At 45.3% G+C, this 22,190-nt stretch overlaps 1 protein-coding gene across 1 annotated transcript in view; it reads right to left on the bottom strand.

Moving 5' to 3' along the window:
• Positions 1-6,101: 6,101 nt before the first annotated feature.
• HSD17B3 (hydroxysteroid 17-beta dehydrogenase 3) overlaps positions 6,102-22,190 on the bottom strand; it is a 42,348-nt gene continuing 26,259 nt past the window's right edge. Inside the window, exons 4-11 of the mRNA XM_058565446.1 lie at positions 21,041-21,148; positions 19,909-19,976; positions 18,569-18,604; positions 15,528-15,562; positions 14,086-14,167; positions 13,389-13,454; positions 10,183-10,332; positions 6,102-6,308 (exon numbers count right to left, since the gene is read on the bottom strand). Of these exons, the coding sequence (XP_058421429.1) occupies positions 6,198-6,308; positions 10,183-10,332; positions 13,389-13,454; positions 14,086-14,167; positions 15,528-15,562; positions 18,569-18,604; positions 19,909-19,976; positions 21,041-21,148 (656 nt within the window). The 3' untranslated portion in view covers positions 6,102-6,197. The remainder of the gene's footprint in view (positions 6,309-10,182; positions 10,333-13,388; positions 13,455-14,085; positions 14,168-15,527; positions 15,563-18,568; positions 18,605-19,908; positions 19,977-21,040; positions 21,149-22,190) is intronic.

The following is a 22,190-nucleotide window of genomic DNA, read 5'->3' as shown; positions in this document are numbered from 1 at the left end:
TTGATTTTCTTCTCTTTCTTCTATAGTTTCTGTATTTTCTACACTGCATATATGTTTATAATAAGAAAAAATATTTTTTAAAGATTGAGAAAAAAAGGAATTTTATTTCCGAAACTTACTTGACGTATATAGACTATAAGAGCTGAATAGAAAATTATAGGTCATGTGGTCAAGCCTCCTACTTTTACTGATGAAGTAACCAGAGCCCAAAGAGGCTAAGGGCCTGGGCCACTGTCAGCCATCTTGTCAGAGTGTGTGAAACTGAAACTGAAACTCTTCTCTCCTCCTTTTCTTTCTCTCTTGATGACCCCCTTGCTACACACACACACACACACTCCCCCACAAAGGCAGCTCCAAAAAGAAAAAAAATTGAAGGATGGACCTTGAGGGCGTTATGCTAAGACAAATAAATAAGTCAGACAGAGAAAGACAAATACCGTATGATCTCACTCATATGTGGAATCTAGAACAAACCCACAAGCAAACTCATAGATACAGAGAACAGATGGGTGGTTGCCAGAGGCAGGGGGCGGGGGATGGTAGAGGGGGGCAAAATGGGTGAAGGGGGTCAAAAGGCACAAACTTCCAGTTATAAGATAAATAAGTCCCAGGGATGTGATGTACAGCATGGTGACTACAGGTAACAAGACTGTATCGTATATTTGAAAGTTGCTGAGAGAGTGGATCTTAAAAGTTCTCATCACAAGAAAAAAATTTGTAACCATGTATGGTGAGGGCTGTTAACTAGACTTATTGTGGTGATCATTTTGCAATATATACATATACCAAATCATTATATTGTACATCTGAAATGAATATAATGTTATATGTCACTTATAATTTTAAAAAAAGAAGTAAAAAAATAATTGGAGGAATTTCTTTCCCCAAATTGGCTTCTGTTCTAAAATTCCTACAGGATTAGATAGAAAGACCCCACAGTCTCTCTCTCACACCAGTAGAGGGCGGTAGCAAGTCAAGCGACGCTGAACCCTAAGCACAGGGGATAAACTAATGAGAATAATCATCTTTTTTGGCTTCAGAAGCAGACAAACATGATTGAAATCACGCTGACCCTGAGATGACCGTCTTCAGCTTTCTCTGGCAAGCACTGGCTAAAGGAGTGTTTTTGAAGTGGGGCATTCTGGTTCCCATCCCACGAGAACAAGAAATGGATGATGTCCCAAGGAACTGCCCCAGCAACAGCTCCCAAATTTTTTGGAGCGGCAGCCCATAATCACCTCATTTTCCGGCTCTGAGCGCTGTCAGAGGGATCCTCTGGCCTTTGGCATCCTGGGAGGTAGCACAGATGGCAGGCTGGAAAAACACAGAGTGAATGCTTCTAGCAAAATGACCAGCTGTTCCTTGGGGTCCCAAGCCCTCCAAATGAGAGGAGAATCAGGCAAGAAACAAGAGCCAGTACTCCTCAGCAGAAACCAAAGTTCAGGGAAATCTGGCAAGCCTCCCTGTTCCCAAATGATTCACAGACACTGGTAAATTTGGAAAGTGGTCAGTGTTGAAATCGAGACACATGGGCCCGGCTGCAAAGTTTGATTCCTCCCCTCTCTCCACAACATGGGAAAGTGGAAAATACAGACTTGGAAGAATAGTGTTCACTGTTGCCAGTAAGTCCAATAGAAGAACCTTATCCCAGACAGTTGGGGCTCTCCTGTAGGGTTTTAGCCCACGGATGCCGGAAGAGGACCCACGTTCAAGTCCCAGCTCCGCCACTGACCGTCAGGGGACCCTGTGTGAGTTACTCAACTTTTCTGTGCCTCATCTGTAAAACGAAGGTAGTAATAATAATAATAGTTCCTACTTCCTAAGTTGTTATGAGGATTTACATAGTCCCTGACATATTATTAGTGCTCGACAAATGTTAGCTATTATCTAGTGCTGCTGGTGATGGGGATAAAGATCTCAAAATAGAGAGCTTTTCTACCCTCGTGTCATAAGCCAGTGCAACATCTTGGGGCCTTTATTATAAGGAAAGTCTCTGCTAATTTAAAGACTGTCAAAAAGCTTGTTAGACATTCAATCTTTCAAATCAACCCAGGATTAATACATTGGAAAAAACCCTATATCACTCAACTAAAAGTTATCTCTAAAATCTGCCCCAGGTTGTATAAACTGAAGTGCATTCCTTTTCTCACCTAAGCGGCTGGTTGTAGAAGTTCTTCCCCAAAGGCAAATTCACCAGAGTTTGACGTGAAGGTTTAGAAACACAATGTCTACACTTTATAAGTTGCTCCACCAATAGTTGAAATGCCAAGTAATACCCTATAATTGACATATGCGAGGGTAAACATTGAGAGTAAGATTGAATAGTGTGGCTCACTGTATTTTCCAAAGATGGCCATGACAATACGACCTATTACACACGATCCTCCTCCGATCAGGAGGTGGGGTTTGTGTTCCCTCCCATTGAATCTGGGAGGGCTTGCAAATGATGCATGCGACTTCCAAGCCTAAGTCATACAAGACAGTATGGCTTCCTCCTAGTTTTCTTTGGGATTCTCATTCTTGGAACCAGCCAGCATCATGTGAAGAAGACCCAGCAGCACGTCCAGAGGCCATGTACAGGTTGCCCTCCAGCAGCCGCAGCTGGGGTCCCAGGCAGCAGCTCCCATCAATTGCCAGACATGTAACTAAGTAACCCTTCAGATGATTCCAGCTCCAGAGGCTGAATTATTTCTAGCCTTTGACTCTTCCCAGCTGAGCTCCCAGACATCACTGAGCAAAACAAACCATCCCACTGCGCCCTTTCTGAGCCACAGAATCTGTAAGCACAAGAAAATGGTTGTCATTTTATGCCACTATTAGGGGATCGCTTGTCACACAGCAAATAACATCTGGAGCAGCCAGCAAGCATGGCTGTCTCACACAGAAGCAGATTAGGCTCTAATGTCTGTAAAACACCTCCCACCTTGCTAAAATCTTAAATTCCACAATAAGAGACTAATTCTTTCGGCTTAAAGTTTTACTTCTTTTTAAACATAGAGCAGAGTATAGGCAGAAACCCAGTGTCCCAACTCAGGAGCTACCAACTAGTAACAGTAAGACTGTGGGCAAACCACTTAAAAGTTGGGTTTTATGTTACATCCCTTCCCTCCAGACCCACTCTCTACCCTTCTCCCCCCTCCAACTTGGTGTCTTAGCAGATTAACCTTATGATACATCAGTGAGCTTCCAGTTGGATGTGACCAGTTGGAGGCCCAGCAGGAGACCCAGAGGACAGCAGGAGAAGGAAGTTTGGGTATTCATTCCTGTCAAGAAAACACATTCCTGATTCTCCACTCAACACTCTCCTCTCAATAATTCTGACCACAAAATATGTGAGGAGGTTTTCCCACACCAAGCAATTCTCAGATACCAGCTGGGTAACCTACAATTTAACTCAATTCTGACACTATCTACCTGAAAGTAGTGTCACATCCCACAGGTTAAGGGCTCAGTCCCACAAGACTGCTCCCACTTCAGGTGACAATTGCAAGTCCAGGTTGTTACCTAGGCTTTTGACCAACTGGCTGTAAATTGGAGGTTCCCACAACCCCTTCCTCAGGTTCAATCATTTGCTAGAATGGCTCACAGAACTGAGGAAAACAGTTTACTTACCAGTTTATCAAAAAAGGATACAACTCAGGAACAGCCAGATAAAAGAGATGCATAGGGCAAGGTACATGGGAAGGTGTGTGGGGCTATTGTGCCCTCTCCAGGCACACCACCTTCCAGCACCTCCACATGTTCACCAACCGAGTTCTCCTCTCCCCCTAGTTCATAGTTTATAGTTTATGGAGGCTTCATGATGTAGGCATGATTGATTAAATCGTTGGCCATTGGTGATGGAACTCAATCTCCAGCCCCTCTTCCCTCCCCAAAGGTCGAGGAGTAGGGCTGAAAGTTCCCACTCTAATCACATGGTTGGTTCCCCTGGCAACCAGCTCCCATCCTTAAGGGCTTTCCAAAAGTCACCTCATTAATATAAACTCAAGTGCTGTTGAAAGGGGCTCATTATGAATAACAAATGACACATGTATTGATCTTATCACTAGGAAATTCCAAGGAACGGGGATGAAGATGAAATAGATATTCCCTATTACAAACCAGAGTATCACAATTCCCCTCTCCCTCCATGGGGTGGCCGCGGCCTGGCAGACCTCTCAGCTGAAGGGCACGCTCCTCTGAGGCAGTGCTCCTTACACGGTTCTCTCTCACTGGGTTCTAAGAACTGCTCCCTTCCCAGCCCCTTCAGGCCTTGGGGTAGTAAAAGCACCCCTCTATTACCGGCTCCGATGAGTCCCCTACACTCTTCTCACACGTTTGCAAATAATTCCTCAAATTACTCAGTTGTGCCTCTGTTTCCTCTTGGGACCCTGATTGATAAGGAGTTTCTTATTCTTCATTGTAAAAAAGAGATTCCACCCAGCCAGCCTGCTCCCTCAATCAGGCAAGATAATCTATGTGATGGAGTCTCAGTCAGGTGCAGTCACAAAAAGAAAAAGCACACTGAGCATTTCAAACAGAGAGGATTTAGAGGGAATTGGTAACACCGGAGTCGGAAGGCTGACAGAGTGAAAAAAAAAAGATACTAAGTAACTCAGATGGCAGGAACTGCAGAGCCAGTGGAACCAAAGGAAGGAGGTGGTGTTTCCGGGAACTGGAAGCTCTGAGGGGGGACCCCTGCATGGTTAATGCTCAGATCTCCAAAGGGGGCATTGTGGGGCCGGGGCTCAGACCCTTGCCTCCCGGTTGGTGCTGAGTCTGGCTAAACCTGTCCTCTCTGCAGAGGGACAGTAGCAAGAAAGCAAACGGGAAGGTGTTTCCCTAGCCCCTCCTACCTCCTTTTATTCTCCCAAATTTGCCTCCCACTGGCAGATCTAACTCAAAGCCAGCTGGTGTGAGTGTCTTAGGAGCCGAGTCTGAAGCTTCCCAGCCCAGCATCATAGATGAGAGTATAAAAGGTGGGGCTTAGGACTGAAAGACAACAGGTAAATAACCAGTTCATTTGGGTACCACAAAAATGTTCTGTATTATAGTTATTATTGTTACCCATAACTGAGAAGATATAAATAGATATCTATACCTTAGAATGAATAACTTTTCCCAGTCTTCTCCTCAGAGCAGCTTTAATAAGAGCTATGACATTACAGCCCACACTTTCCAAGCTTACCAAGGTTTTAAATGTTCTACCCCTGTGCGTCCCCCTAAAACATCAAAATGTCCCATAGATTCCAACCAAATCTCCCAGACTCCTTTTATGACTGGAGCAGCAGTACATAAGTTCTTTGCTCACGCCGTGAATGCCAGTGCCAGTCTCGGAAAAAATGAGTGCCCCAAATGTCGGCAGTGCCTCGAGCCTGGTGATGTCTGGGGGAAGGAGTCTTAACCGATGGCAGCCAAGACAGGGTCGCCAGCTGGCATGCTCCTCCTCCAGCTCCGTCAAGAGCTGAAGGTTAGCAGTTCCCCCAACACACCACCCCTAGGTGTGAACAATTAAAGCCCTCAGGCCGGCACCCCAAGAGCTAGAGACCTGCAAAAGACCTCGTTTCCACAATTATCAACTCCTGCATTAGAGCAATGGTTTTTAAACTATTTTTAGTAACATATCCTTTTCTGTTTTTATTTTTATAAACAGTCTTACATAGAACCCCAAATATAAATAAAATGGATAAATCTCGTGCCGCATTAGTTGAAATGAGGGTCCCCAGAAACTGGCGGGATATAGCTGTTGCCCCCATGCCTTCCCCTAGACAGTTTTCTGGGTCTCTGAGGAGCCCAGTTTGAGAAACAGCGAATGCTCCCTTAAGCAATCAATAAAGTTTAGTAGTCTTTAACATAGCTATAAAAGTAACTTACTAGGTATAATTGTTCTCCATATTCAAAGAATCAGAGGCTTTCTTCTCACCACACTTATATTATAATCCCATATAAAAATTCTTCCAGTTTTACCTGTAGACACCCTAATCTATCTTCTCACACACAAAACCCTAAAACCCCATTGCACATGTTTTTACACCACAGCTTTCCCAAAGATCTCCAAACTCAAGTAAAATTTTTAAAAAGTTGTATTCTTGGTACTGTATCTGTGACATGGGCCTCCAGCTTCAGGGGGTGGCGGTGCTGGTCTGCTGCTTGGTCCTCTACAGCCAACGCACACTGGGTGAAGAAAGCACTGCTGGATGGCGCATCTGCCTGCCGGACTACCGGGTGCTGGAGTGCTGCTTGAGGTGGCCCACGTAGCGAGTCAGGAGCAGCTTCCTGAACCCACTGCTGTAGAAGACCCACGACGGGATCTGGCTCAGAAAGCTCGCCTTTAACAGACAAGAGTGTGAGTGTCTGGGAGGACAGAAGAGCAAGGAAGTCACAACAAAACATCTCCGTTTACAGTCATCATCTTTAAAAATATTTTTTCTGACTACTGAAGTTAAGACCCAAAATCTTTTAAGTAGTTGCTAAAGTGTAAAGGTCTTGTGCCACTTTCTCAGCAAACAAGGTTTTCTCAGAAACCAAGGCAGTCACTTGTAGGATCAGCCCTGAGGAAACTCGCAATTTAGAGAATTCTGTCCACGGTAACCCCCCTCTTCCTCTTTCTCCTCATGAGCACGTTCTCTTCCTGGTGCTCGATCTCTTGCTGTCTGCATGTTCCTTCTACCGCGGTTGTATTAAAATGCGGTTCTGGAAGCGTCAGAAAGGTTTTCCATCACCTGGCACAATGCCGGAGGCACAGCAGGTGCTAAGCAGTGAGTGAAGGAGAAGTAAGGTGTAAACTATTCACACCAGCGTCTGCTTCGAAAGGACAGGTGGCCTCAAGGTGAGGCACAAATGCCGAATGACATGCATTTCAGGCAGGAGGCTCAGGCCTTGGAGGGCTTCTTACCCTCAAATCACACCTGTGTCCTGCAAGGCAGGTCCAGGCCCCCAGAAGCAATCACTTTATCCACAGTGTGATCCTATTAATCTAATATTCCTCAATCCACCTGTTCCCCACAGAACAACAGACTTTCAACCAGAGGAAAACAAGCTTTTCAGAGAGCGTTTCTATTTCTTCTGGCAGTTCGGAGCCTCAGATTCTTGCACTGTCTGAGCTGTTCCAAAGCAGGAGACTAAAGATGGCTTCTGAAAACCCAAGTAGAACTCTTCTTCCACCAGCCAAAGCAATAAATCAACACAACTTCTTCCCCAAGAACTTCATTTTTCTCCCTGTCAGAGCTTTTCTACCTCACAGCAAAATCAAGCCCTTTCATGAGCTGTGTCTTGAACTAAATGTTTTGGCTTAGTGAAGTCAACCATAAAAAAAATACATTAAGTAAGTTAAAACTCTAGTCCCTAGAAAATGTTCTAAAAGATTCCCTGTTTTGTCTACCTCCTCACAACCTGGAAGGGCCATGTGGAAGGAGCCAGGAGAGGCTTGGCATTCAACAAAAGCAGACTTAAAACCTAGCTTTACCATTCCAGAGAGGCGGCCCTGGGCCATATGACCCAGCTCTGAGCTTCAGTTTCCTCAGGTATAAAAGGGGGGCCACACGGCCTATCTCACAAGATGATTAGAAGGATAAAGCGAGGTAACCTATGAAGCCCCCAAATACCACATGGATTCAGGTAGAGGCTCCATTCCCACCCCAGTCCCTGCCCCAAACTCCCCAGGCATGGACAGCAGGCTGTCTTGGCCTCGCCTCTTTGTAATGGAAGGGCTGCTTGTTTACCAGCCGATTCCACATGATCACCCATAACTTTAGATTCAAGGATCTTTCTAAATCCAGACAAATTTCAAATTTGCTTTAATGGTTTTAATGATGATGTGTTTTCCTTTGTTTTCTCTTTTGCTTCTCCAGGCACAAAAAACTCTATTTCCTAGTCTGTTCTTGGCATCTGTTTGCCAGAAGAGATTAGATTTGTTACATAAGAAATCAATGAAAAGTAAAAAAAAAAAGAATTCAACTTTTGACATCTAGGAATGGATTATGTAGCAAGCCAACAGTCTTGCAAGCCAGACAATTGTCTCAAAAAAACGTTTTCTAAATGCTGATGGATTCCATTTAAGACATAAGCATCCCGGAGGACTGAGATCACAGAGTTCTCCTGAGAGGCAGAGGGGATCACCCACTGGAGCTAGCTACCCCACTCTGAGATAGACGGGAAGGAACACTAGAAAAGCAGGCAAAAAGCCTGCACTTGTTCCTGCCCTGCAAATGGGAGGAAGCGGAAGAGCAAGACACGGCAGACTCGTGTCCTCTGACATGTGTGTCCCCTGGGCTTAGGCTGGGGCTGGAGGACCAGGGAATTGAGGTGAAGGGTAAGGAAGTGTGATGAATAAGTAAGGGCGGCACTAACGGCAAGGGAGGGGTTATTGCCCCCACTCTTTTGGAGTGCAACCACAGAACATGATCTCAGCATGGCAAGGTACGTCCTGAGATTTGGTTTCCCAGCATCCCTCAGGTCCACACTGGTACTGATGCAGAAGTGAGAGCCAGAGGGCCTCTATGAACCAAAGCTGCAGATGCACTGCAGGACTATGGCTGGATGGGAGAGGTAGCAGAGATTCAGGGGCGTGCAGCGATCAGTAGCTGGGGAGGCCACTGGCCAAGCCAAAAGAACAGACAGGGTCATCACCCTCACTTCCCACAGCCATAAATCAGCAAGGTGAGCGACCAGCAGGTAGATGAGAGACATCAGCCACACGCACGAAGGATCAGCAGGAGATCACAGGGATTCTTCTCCCCAGTGTCACCTTGGTGAGTGAGGCAGGAAGAAAGGAGGCTCCCAAAAAGACTGAACATTTTTCCCTAAATAATAGACAAAGATGGGGCTGGCCCTGTGGTGTAGTGGTTAAGTTCGGTGCGCTCCGCTTCGGCAGCCCGGGTTCACAGATTCAGATCCCAGGCACCAACCTACACCACTCATCACCCATGCTGTGACGGCGACTCAGACACAATATAGAGGAAGATGGGCACAGATGTTAATTTAGGGCCAATCTTCCTCAAGCAAAAAAATAGACAAAGAACACATTTCCTAAATGGCCAGTTTAGATTATCAGCTCAAACTAAGTTTAAACTCACTGGACATTCCATTAATTTGTTTTCCTGCCATGCAGCAAGTGGCGATCTGGAGAAAGACCAGATCAGTAATAGGCAAAATAAAGACCTTATATTCTTTCTGGATGTCCACTTTGTAGCGTGAGTTCAATTGGTGATTCTGCACATTGTTGAGGTCCCATGGTAAAAGTAGCAAGTAATCATCTGAGACAATTCAGTATCTCTTACCACAGTCTCAGTAAGTCCCAGGAGGTAACTGAATGCTTTGGGAGGATTTAGTGCATCAACTCATGAATCCTTCCAGCATGAGAGAGAAAGAGATAGATTGAGAGAGAGAGAGAGAGAAAGAGGGAGAGAGAGAGAGGAGCCTGATCCCCATGGTAGAAAAGCCTACAAAGCAGAGGAGGAGGTTGACATATGGAGGGAAAGTGAAGAAGATCTGTCTAAAATTCTTTGATGACGCTGAAAACAGAACCCCCTGAAGCTGTGCTTGTTTATTTTCAGTATTAGTGTGCAGTACTCGGGTCTACCTCTACCTTTGTTCCATGTTTTTGTTTGTCTCTAAAAGCAGCCCAGGAATGGTAAGAACTCCTCGTGCCATATGCCATCAAACCCTATTTCCGTATTTGATGGAGTCCGTGGTGTGCAGGAACCAGCTCATGAGACCTGAATTCATGTGCAGTGGCCACACACTGGTAGTTTAACATTGGCCATGGGGGTAGAATTTATACCATGGAAATCAGCAAATGCTACAAATCAATGTGTTTTGTTTTGCTTTTTTCCTGGAGAGCTGATAGTTAAACACTTGTTAACACAGAGAGCCAGGGAAGCTCCCTGTGTCTTGTTCTGCCCTTCCCAAGAGCTCTGGGAGCCTCTTTACTTTCTGAGGGGGGAGGTGAGGCAGCCAAGGGTGAGATTTGCCAACTTCGGGTGATCTCTGGGCTGAGCCCCAGGCCTCAGTTTCTCCTCCCCTTGCTGCATATGCGTTTTCACTGGCTATGTTCCCGCTCAGTAGCACACCATCTGGCATTACTATCCTTACATGAGAAAGAATGGTTGCGTGTTCCAATAGCGGGGAGCAGCTAGCTAAGCCCTTCTGGGGCCACCTGCATCTGTCCTCATTTGCTCTGAGAAAAGAGAAGTTATCAATTACCAAGACTTCGTGGGCGAGGCAGCCACAGGTTTCATCTCCGATCGTGACATAATTCAGTGATTCTTTAGCAAACTCGTCGGCAGTCCTGGTTATCACGTTGGCTTTGAGATATTTTGTCATCGAGGTTGAAACAGCATATGGGGTCAGCACCTGCAACAGGAAGTAAAGACAGAACACAGGGGCAACCCGCCCAGCCCTGAGGAACCGACACCCGTCCTACCATCCCTTCATTTTCCGACTCTTTTCTTCCTACGAAAGGTTTCAGGATCCTAAATGAGAATGGAACCGTAAAAGGTGTAGAGCTGGTGCAGAGCTGGGAGTCAGAAAGGCTGGTTTCTGGTTTAACTTTTCCACTAAGTCAAGATGAGGCCTTTGCCACACGACACCGGGTCCTCTAAACGCACACAAGGTGACTGGGAGATGCGCTCTCCCTAAGAACATCGCTACCAGACTTCGAAAGTAAAAACGCAGGACATCCAGTTAAATTTGAAGTCAAGACAAACAACAAAAAAGTTTTCAGCATAATTATGTCCCAAGTATGGCATGGGATATACATATACTTTAAAAATTATTTGTTATTCATCTGAAAATCAAATTTAACTGGATGTCCTGTATTTTATCTGGCACCCCTCTCTCAGAGGTTTATTTCTAACACACATAACCAAAGTTGGAGCAATTTAAACCACTTTGAATTCCCACTTTCACACTCCAGTTAGGAGCCAGGAATGGCACATACCTCATAATCTTTCTTGTCGTGGTGAGAAAAATAAACCACCACTCTGTGCCCTGTAAATCGACACTGTTTCCACCTGTGGTCTCACCACCTTGTGGCCTGGCATAAGGTTTCACAATGGGGTTTCTTTATTCCCAAACACAGAGAGCTTGGCATCTTTAGAAAGATCCATGCTCATTTTCTTGGTTTTATTTTTCTTCATACCACATTTGCAATTTTCATCACATCACATTTTCTTCACATCACACTCGAAATTACATTGTTTCATAATTGAATCCAATTGTGAGTCAATCAATCCAATTGTGTTGGCTCTCCTGGAGATTAATGCTGTCATTAATTTGCAATTAATTTGTCAATTAATTTTCTTCCAAAGATCTCAAAGTGTTACTTGTAGAGAAATATAAGGAGCATGCATTCTCACTCCCAGTTTCCAGATAGGGAAATAATAACAAGTATTTTCATTCCTACAGTGAGTTTTGGTTGACAAAACACCTTTATGTACAAAATAGGGGCTCAATAAATATTGGTTAAACTTGGCATATTATTTATTCGTTAGCTCTGCACAATAACCCAGAGAAGTAAGCAGGTATTATAAACCCCTTTTCACAGAAGGGGAAACTGAGTCTCACAGTTGAAGCAGGCTGTCCAAGATCACTCAGATAATAAAGGGAAGAGCTGGGATTTGAAAATCAAACCCAAGTCTACAGTATATACTTCCTCATCTATTTAACAAATATTTATACCAATTACATGTGTGTTTGGAGAGGCCAGCTGGTTTTCAAAAGGTCACAGAGTCTTTTGACCTTCTCATACTTGCTAGCAGAGCAGCTCCAAGGCTTCTGCATCAAGGAAGGCGCTCCCTTCCTCTACCCCACCTCCTCCCATCCCTGCTGCCCCACGGGACATGATAACTGGGCAGCTACAGCTTCTGACCCACAATTACCAAGATCAAGATGATGCTAAGACTTTCACATGGCTGGGAAGCAAGTGACTGTGCTAATCATTAGTGTTGTTCAAGTATTTCTAGTTCTTCTTTCTTCCAGACACATGATAGAATCGTACTTTCTGGACCCCTGTGGTTGGGTGGGACCATGTGACCAGATCTGGCCAGTGAATATGAGCAAAAGTGATATGTGTCTTTTTCTGAGCCAAAGTCCTTGATTATCAAAGCAAGATCCTCTAGAACTCCTATCACTTTTTCTCTGGCTTGTCAACTGATAATATCCAAAATGGTGGCTGCTCCATCAGACTGGATCCCTGCATCACTATAATGAGTAATCTCCTCTCACTCCAGCTCACAGTGATTGTGTAGCATGAGTGAGAAAAAAATCTTTGTAGTTTTAAGCTCATGAGATTTTAAGGCTTATTTTTTACTGCAGCAAACTTGTCCTATATGGGGATAAAGCGCTGTTGCAAAAGGAATCCATCTTCAGCTGGGACTTGGAGAATGAATAGGAAGGAAAAATCCCTAATAGGTGAGACTTTAGTTCAGCAGGGCAGAGAACGGGACCATGGTCTAGCGACACGGCTGTTACACTCACTCACTATAACTGGGAAGACAATGTTATTTGCGAAGTTCCTACCATTAGCTCATATCTGCCTACTGAATAAGTTTCATCCCATAGCTAGTTAATTTATAGGACCGGCCACCTAAGATATTCTCTCCTGGGTATTGTAACTGAAAATCAGTTTGTACAGCAATAATTTTAAAGATGTAACTGTGGGTGTGACTTTTTCATTTCTAATAGTATGTCATAAAACTTCTTCCCAAACAATAACAAAAAACCTCTGCAAACTGTTTATTCCAGGTTCCAGAAGGCACTTAACTCTAACTGCATTGCTGAACCAAACACATGTATATCACTGACACCTCAAGACATCATATTGCTCAGCCTACAGACGGTGGTGACAACCTGGCTCTTAGGCTAGGACAAGGTCATCTTCATGACGGTTCTGCCATTGAGGTGACAAGGAAGCAGAGCACCTCTTCCCCACCCACCCAAGAATGATGTGGACTCTTTGTAGACCATCACAGGTGAACAGCCCCAAGGGAAAGCTCCCCTCCCCTCTTCCCAACATGGACCCAGTGCCCAGTTTTCTTTTGTTCCTTCTCTACAGTTCCTCCCATATAAGCCTGTCCCCTGTAGCTAGATCAGAGAGCACAGGATGGGAGACAAGACCCCAATTTCTGTCCTGATGTAGCATCAGGTAGCAAGAGGGTGGACAGCGTTTCTGAGCACTCCCTCACCTGCCCCATTTCCTCCTCCAGCACCCAGAGTGCAGTGAGGGCAGCAGTGGGCAGAACCATGGTGGCCCAGCTGTCACCATGATGGTCACTGGAACTCACATGGTATCATCCAGACCACCTCCCTCCTGGCCACTCATGTAAGGCCAGTCCTGCAGGAGGCAGTGGCCCCAGCCCCGTGGGGACCCAGAGTTCCTGTTCCCAAGAACTCAGAACTGTTGACCTTACCTGGATTATGATCCCTTTCTCTTTATATTCTGCTTGCAGTGCCTTGGAAAACGTGTACATAAAAGCCTGGAGCGAGAAGGAGAAACACCTAAGGACCCAGAGCTTACTTTCTCCTTCAGAGCCAGCTTACTCGGACTTCAAAGGGCACCTACAGCTATACCTTACAGCGCCACCCCTCGACTTGATGGGAGGTAGGACTTGACTTCATCTGCGAAAGAGCTCCCTCAGTGAGCAGGAACAGACAATTTGGGATAAGCACACCCCCGGGGCCCCTGCATATAGATGACCCTACCCAGGGGAAGCTCGCCATTGTTGAGAGCAGCCCCTCCTCTGAGGATGTGTTTTTATGACAAGGCCATGGGGACACCTCGCTAGGCCTCCAGGACAGAAGGAAGGAAGCTACAATGTTACTTGCTGGAAGGAAGAGAGCAGGGCTCCTAGGCAAGGAGATGAGGGGGGCTGGAGTCCCCCGGGGGCTGCACTTGCCCAGCTGTGCAGCTGCAGGGCTTCATCAGCCCAGTGGCAGCGCCTTTTACTTATTTGCACCCAGACACCTGCTGACTAGCTCCGCCCTGAACACAGAAGAGCCTCCAGACAAATCTGTCCGTCAACTTGCCAGATGATGCTCAAGAAATGCCCCCTGGGGAAAACAAGAGGAAGAAGGAGAAGGAGACTTGGACAACATGCTATCACTCACCTTGGAAGCCGAATACAGGGAGTATATGGGCCACGGAAAGAGGGCCACCCCAGAAGAAATGTTCAAGATGAGACCTTTCTGCCTAAAAGGCAAAGAAGCAAAGTTTCAATTGCTTTGCTGCCTGATCACACACCTCAGGAAGGAAGAAAACAGAGGGGCTCCTGTGAACGCTGGGGAAACCGCATCCTCTCTTGGCTTCCCCGAGCACTAAGTGCTCTGCTTCCGAGAACTGTGGGTGGAACTTCCCCTAGGTCATGACCTACAACACTGCTGATGTCACTCAGCAGTCAGTCGGCATCAAGGACTTGTGGCTAGAAACAGGGGCTCTGCTACAACAAAGATCCCCCACCAAAATGCAGAGAGCCAACTCAGCTCAGAAGAGACTCAAGGGGGAAGGGATTCTTCTCTCTCAAATGTGACCACATGAGCTCGAGGTCCCTTTTGACTCATAAAGATGACCACGACTGGACAGATGTCATATGTAGAATCCTGCCTTGGATGGAATTTGACAGTCCATCATCTGCTCACACAGGAACCCCCACAAGTCTCTGGAGTCCTTAATTATCCTTTTGAAATTCAATACCCTTAATCCTTCCCAGCTAGATGAGTTCAATACGGAAAAACCAAGAAACTGCAAATTAGAATACAAGGCCAAGCCCCTTCTTCCTCAGGGAGGTAATACTATCGACCATTTGCTTCTAATGAATACCACCTGAAAAAAGCCAGCTCCCAAATGGGTGTTGTAACAGAGTGATAAAAACATGGAATAAATGGGAGCCGGCCCAGTGGTGCAGCAGTTAAGTGCACGCGCTCTGCTTCGAGGGCCCGGGGTTCGCAGGTTTGGATCCCAGGTGCGCACGGATGCATCGTTTGTCAGGCCATGCTGTGGCAGCCTCCCATATAAAGTGGAGGAAGATGGGCACGGATCTTAGTCCAGGGCCAGTCTTCCTCAGCAAAAAAGAGGGGGATTGGCATTGGACGTTAGCTCAGGGCTGATCTTCCTCACACACACACACCAAAAAATGTAATAAATGGAGACGCTGATGGGGTAGTGATTTTTACCACTAAATTGGAGTATTCATTCTGACAAAAGCTCAAATTCATAATAACAAAGAGATGGTCTTGGTCTCAGGCCAACTTCTGAAGTTTTTTTTATGCTCAACATGAGTTAATTTTTTTTAATACAATGTGTGCTGAAACTGCTGTTCTCTCCTCCCTCCAGTATATGTTACATTTGACCTTCAAATATGCTTATCTGTTTGCAAAGCTGGCCTGGCCCAGAATGTTATGCTTTCTCCCATAATCACCATGTCCTTTCATCATAGTTTTATCATTTGTTAGAGCGGCAGCCGGGTGAACCCCATCCCCCGAGTCCCCAAGTCAGCTGACTGCCAGGCCAGCGACACCCTGCTGCCCCACGCTTTTTCCAAGAAAGACCTTACCTTGATTCCATGTGCTTCAGAATGAGCTGTGTCATCTATAAGAGAAAGCCACAGTTAAACCTTGACAAAGGAACTAAGCAGCAATGGGTGGGGAGACTTGGGAAGCATGAACAGAGGAAGCCAGAGAAAGAGCTTAATCTTCTCGGATGGCCTTGAAAATTTGCCAACACTCATTGGAGGAAATCTGGCAACACTAGAGTCTGGCTGGAACCCACAGGAGACAACTAGACAAATGGCAAACTGTTCAGAGGCCTCTGGTTTCTTCCCCATGAAGCTAAAGTCTTCCTGCAAAATGAGGGCAGCGAAAAATTATGGAGATGGGCTTATGGCCATGGGATCAACACTGAGGTTCCCCGGATACTCTTCATTCTGGGAGACAGGCAAAAGTAGGCTGACCATCAGAAACCTCACCATCAGCTAGAATTGGAGGATGGTCAGGAAACCTCACAAGTGCCCGTGAGCATCTCACATTCGAGGTATGAGACAGAGAAAGACATCTCTTCAACAGTAGCCACACGAGCAGCCTGAAGGTGGTCTGTGAAACAGCTCCCTAGACGGAACATGTCTGTCTGTTCGTTGGAATTACAACAGCCTTGAGAAGCCCCTTCCCCGCCCCAACCTACTGCACCCTGAAGAGGCTTTCCTGCCAGTTCTGGAGCTTAAATATCCTGTTAAAAGAGCTTTTCACATTATAAACACAGTGTGCACATTTTAAGAATTAAGGAGGAAGCAAACCCATGGACTGAAATGTTCTTGAAAGTACCATTGAGTGGAATCAGGCCCTATTATGGGAGTAGGTTTGAGACAGAGAGGATCCAAATGCATGGGGAGGTCAGAGAAATACAGAAATAAAGGAGACTGGGACCAGAAGACAATTTTTGCCTACTTCTCCCTGTTGTCTTGGGCCCCGCAGGAGCTTTCCAGCAGGCTCTGTGCCTGCCACCCCACTGTTTCATAGTCCAGGTCCCTAAGACCATCCCTGGGTGCTCCAGATAATATTTTCACCACTCTGGGGCAGCAGCGGGAGAGGGGCTGCAGTGGGGGATCCCTAGAACCCCCTGGACTGCCTCCTGAATCATTGGATTTGAGGGAAGGGAGGGAAGGATGATGGCTAGGCTGTGCTGTCATCCTTTTCTTGATTCTCCCAGCCTCATTAAGGGCATGACTGGAGCACTGCTGGACAGCATTTCTCAGTCTCCCAAATGAACTCACCAGCCTTTTTGGGTGAATGATCCCAATTAGAGAGAAAACATTGGACTTTGTGGTTCCCTGTCTCAAAGCTCCCAATATTTAGTCTCTTATCCCATCTTTCCTTTGCCTTCAAACTCATTCTCCCACCTTTGCTCTTGATAAAGAACTCTCCTATTTCCAGAAGGGTCCTTTGGAATCACTATGTGATGCTAGTCATGCTTCCAACCAGCATGGTCAACTGGGGCATAGAATACTTAGAGCTAACCTTCAATTTGCTTTCTTTGTTATTTAGAAAATTCAGTGTCTACCAATATATAAAATAATTTTTTTAGGAACTCAAAGCATTTCTGTGCTAAAGGAGTCAGAAGGTTGTCAAATACACTCGGGAAACCCTGTGATCAAATGGACCAAGACTGAAAGGTCAATGTATAAAACAACGTGGAAGATTTTAATGGTGAGGCTGCAGACAACAGTTGGACATATGAAACTTACAATTATGTCAGCTGGCGGTTTTAAAAAGCCAATGACTGCTCAGCATAAAAACGTGCATACCAATAAAAACAGCAGGAAACTGTAAGATACCAGCATGCTTACAGAAAAATAACCAATGGTCTAAATAATTGTTGTCAGCCCAAGCTATCCACTTGAAAATAATTTTATTTTGGTCTGCTCAGCATCCATCCCCCCCCTTATGTTGATAGCCACCTACGTTTCTTTGGGAAACCAGTCCACCACTGCCAGTCCGTGCTGTTCAGACGAGACTGAGCCTCCCGCCGCTCCCCAGCCAGGGGCCCTACTCCATGAAATCAGGGCTTTTACCTGACTCATTGCTGCAGTTCTACTGCAGAGTGGAATGGCAGCCCTCCCTCCACTTCCAGAGTGGTCGGGAGGGCTGCCATTCGCAGTTGTGAATTTTGTGTACTGAGCAAGGTGCCCAGATGTGGGGGTGAGTGTGGGCTGAAAGCCCAGGGTTCGTCCACAAGCCATTAGAGGGCTCTAGCCATTCAGAGGAGAGGGGAACATTATGTTCACACAAAAGCATCATCTCCTCACTGAGTCAGGCAGCATCAGGCTGTGTCCACTCTTAAGCAGCAACTTTTTCCAAACTGTCTGCCCAGAGGGGTGCCTTTTTCTTATTCATGCAAAGGCACTGTATAGGATAGCTCTGGGGCAGTGCCGCTATCAATCCTCATGCAGTTGTCTCTAATCAAAGGACCTGACTGCTGAATGCACCTGAGACGTCACTCAGTCCAATACTCTTTTAATAACAGATGAAGAACCTGAAGTTCAGGGGCTTAAATAACTTGCCCGGTGCTGTCCAACTAACTAGTAGCTGAACTGAGATCAGAACACATATGAACTTAAATAACTTGCCCGGTGCTGTCCAACTGACTAGTAGCTGAACTGGGATCAGAACACATATGAACTTAAACTTCAATTCGACAAATATTTATTGAACAGGAAAAATCCAAGCCAGGCCCTCTGTCATTTTTTCCAAACAGAGTAAGCTTTCCTCTATTTACAAAGATTAAAATCAGAGGCAGATATTAAATTTTAAAAAAAACAACAAGTTGTCTTGGAATCCTGAATCAGTTTCAGGATTGTCAGGCCTAATATGTTCTGACATAACTGAATGCAGAAATAGAATTCCCATACTAGGGAGAATAAATTCATCACTATTTTCTTGATGAAAACAGAATAAGACAATTAAAAGGCCACTACATGGCCTCTCAATCAAGTGTGCTTCAATTTCAAAGAGTTCTGCTTCAACAGAGAAGGGAGCCCTTCTCCTGAGTTGCAAATTCCAACAGCTACAACATTTTAATACAATTAACATATTGATCACATACCTTCACTACTGAGGTGATGTTACAATGGATGAGGCTCTGTAATAAATAATCACAACCACAAATCAGCCAGATCCTTTGAGAAATTCTCTTGAGAAGTAGTCAGTGCTAAAGAACCATAAAGTGTGCCAAAATGTGTGTGTGAGCAGTGCCCTCACTCACTCGGCCTGTAAATTAGGCTCTTAATTGACATTCAGCAAGTATGCTCCAGAACTGGGAAACATCTGACATCCATGCTATGATTCTCTAAGAATGAGATCTTGCATAGAAGTCAATTAAGAGTTTTCTCGAAAATTTAGAGAGGAATATGGACACAGTTTTTCAAAGGGAGATGGTTAATTTCCAGCTAGAGGAAGCATTTAGCACCTGCAGGTCTAGAAGACAATAACATAGAGAAGATAAAGGTGAAAGGTTGTATAACACAAGGTGGAGGTCCTGGACTACAGAGACCAGATAAAGAAACTACTCGTCACCCAAGACAGACAGAGAGGGAAAGAGGGACAGTCACAGAAACAAGCACAAATGCAGAGAAAGAAAAAATGTAGACAAAGAGAAGCAAGAATGGAGGCTGCTTAATGGAGAGACACAGACTCTGCCAGAAACAGGGACCTCGGGGTTAGACATGGGGCCGAGAGCGGGTGTGGCAAGGACTTGCAGCTACCTCTGAGCAATCTGGCATTACATGCCGGGGCAGTAGACTCAGAGCTTAAATAGGACATAGGAATACCTGTGAGACCGGGGCATGAAGGCACGATAGCGTGTTCAGAGGTGGTGTAACCCCACGACTTGGAGGGTAGGGCCTGGAGAAGATTGACAAACAGTGCCTTCCAGGACTGTTAACTGCATAACAAATTCACTTGTGACCAATAATGGCAGCCACGGGTCTGAGTCAAGCTCTCTGAACTGACAACACTTCCAACCAAAGAGTTTGCCTCATGGACTTCCCTCACACTGAAAGTTGAACCAACCTTACTACCTGGGAAGACAAAGAAAGCCAAAGAGCTGGCCTTCCTCCACTTACATCCACAGCCGTGAATGTGCTGGGCAGCATTACCCGCTTTTAAAGTAGAGTTCAGAGCCCCAAAAGACTGGGATAGTGGGTCCTTAAGTTTTGATGTGTGGAGAAGGGAGAAGACGTCCTCATCCTAGAGATGGTCATGAAAGGGGTACCCTTGACTGTGTATCAAGTGTTAAGGTGAAACGAGAGACCCCCCAGACATCCATCTGGAATACAGGATTTCAGCCAAACATGCTCCCATTCTCCCTTCCCAGGCCCTGGTGATCATCTAGCCGGGGGCCCAGTGCCTGGTGAGAGGAAACATCCCTGGACAGCACAGGCCCACCTGGATTTCATCCGGTGAATGAAGGAAATGTCTCGGGAGAAGATCTGGAAGCATTCCGACATTGTTGACTGACAGAAAGAGGCAAAACAAAAAGACGTCAGAAGAGCCGGTGGCAATTGTTCACTGAAAGGCTTAAAAATGTTCATATTCAACGCAGGAATTCTCTTGGGAAGTTTTCCTAAGGAAACACGTACAAAAAGATTCATATACAAGGTTGTTCATTGCAACATGATTTGATAAGAGTGAGCAAATTGGAGGGAAAAAATATCATTGTCCAATAATAGGAAGCACATGAAATGAAGCACGGTGCAGCCACGTGGTGAAATGCAACGGAGTCACTAAAACTGTGGCCGCTTAGAATGTCAACACATGGGAAAACACTTGTGCTGTATGGTTTTTAAAAAACGTTACAAAACAGCATGTAAATTGAATCCCGGTTTTGAAAATATGTGTTATGTATCTGGAAGGATATGCACCAAAATGTCATCTCAGACTGCTGGGATTTTAAGAAATTCATATTTCTTTTATGTGCTCATCTATTCTCTCCAGTTTTTCTGCAATGATATGTTTTACATTTTTAGTAGTAAAAATGTAATTATTTTTCAAATTCAGTGAGAAGTTTAGAAATCAAATCTTACTTCTTTCTATGTACAATACACTGTACTGTGTATGCGGTTATAAAATATCTTGTCTATAAATCATCACAGCAAAAATCTTATCTTTTTTCTGAATAAGAAAGAGTCAATTCTCAAATAACCACACTGACTGGCTGTTTCACGGATGAAGCACAGCAGTGTTTCTTTGCTAAACTCATTCCTTTAGGCCAACGTTTCGGAGATTCTCCCTTCCTGACAATTGTCAACATCAGTTCAGTGAAAGAAAATTCATTTCAATATTAGGAAACATAGTTGGGAACATTGAAATATGTAGGTTTGATACATTCCAAAGCCATATGTAAATTAGTGAATCCAGTCTGCCTCTTAAAGAATTGAGCTTGAATATTCTGTTTAATGCTACTGCTTAGATTAGACTCATGGGTTGAGTTTAAGCCACCACGGAATAACCAAGTGTCACTAAGACAATTATTTCACTGATGCATTACAACGAGCTTGGCATTTTGCAATTTGCTTACCTAAAATTCCAATTTCCAAGTCTTTAAGTTTTTCTTTAATATGCTCATAGATGTTATCTTTGGTAAAATCTGCTTGTATAATCTTCACACTCCTCCCTGTAGTCCTCTCTGCGTTAGAGACAGAGTTATTTTTTAATGACTGGTCCAAATCCCCCTCTGCCCATGGAGTTCCCCCGATGCTCCTGTACCACCTGAGCAGACATTTAGGAGCACAAGCCCCTTACCCCAACTAGAAACAAGAAACAGCCCTGGAGAAGTGCTGCGATGTGCTGAAGGATTTGTGAATGATGGTTTCTGTCTGCTTCTAAGAGCTACTACAATGACAAGCATATGCATTAAAACAGATTTAAGGGGTCAGCCTGGCTGCCTAGCAGTTAAATTCATGCGTTCTGCTTCGGTAGCCCGGGATTCCCTGGTTTGGATCCCGGATGCAGACATACGCCCTGTTCATCAAGCCATGCTGTGGCGGCATTCCACATAGAGGAACCAGAAGGACCTACAACTAGGATATACAACTATGTACTGGGGCCTTGGCGAGAAAAAAGAAAAAGAGGAGGACTGGCAACAGATGTTAGCTCAGGGCCAATCTACCTCAAAAAGAAAAAAAAAAAAGCCATCTGGGCTAGTAAAGCTTAAAAAAAACCAAACAGATTTAATGCAGTGGTTCTCAAAGTGAGGTCCACAGAACACACTATCAGCATCACTGGGAAATTGTTAGAAACACAAACTCTCCGGCACCACCCCCCCATAACTTCTGAACGAGAAACCCTAGGCGCACGCCCAGCCACCAGTTTTCCCCCGTGCTGCGGGGTACTCGGATGCACGCTCCAGGTGGAGACCCCCGGGACTGAGGGCTGTAAAGCGCGATGCAGCACTGCTCAGTCAGTGTCAGATCCCTTCGCACAGACACCGCAACCCTTTCTATCCGTCCCACACTGTAGCGATCATAAAGCATTTAGATACACACTATCTTAGTTTAATCCTCTGTACAACGTTGTAAAGTAGGTATTATCCCCATTTTCCAGAGGAGGAAACTAAGGCTCAGAGAAGCTAACTAATTTGCCCTGGGCACCCAGGCTCTGCTCCCCTCAAGCCCATGCTCTTCCCAGGCTTCCCTGGGGACTCGCCTGTGCAGGAGATTTCAGGAGGA

Source organism: Diceros bicornis, chromosome 22 (genome assembly GCF_020826845.1).
Source record: "Diceros bicornis minor isolate mBicDic1 chromosome 22, mDicBic1.mat.cur, whole genome shotgun sequence".
In the NCBI taxonomy this organism is placed as follows: domain Eukaryota; kingdom Metazoa; phylum Chordata; class Mammalia; order Perissodactyla; family Rhinocerotidae; genus Diceros; species Diceros bicornis.
This window is presented reverse-complemented; position numbering and strand designations above follow the sequence as displayed.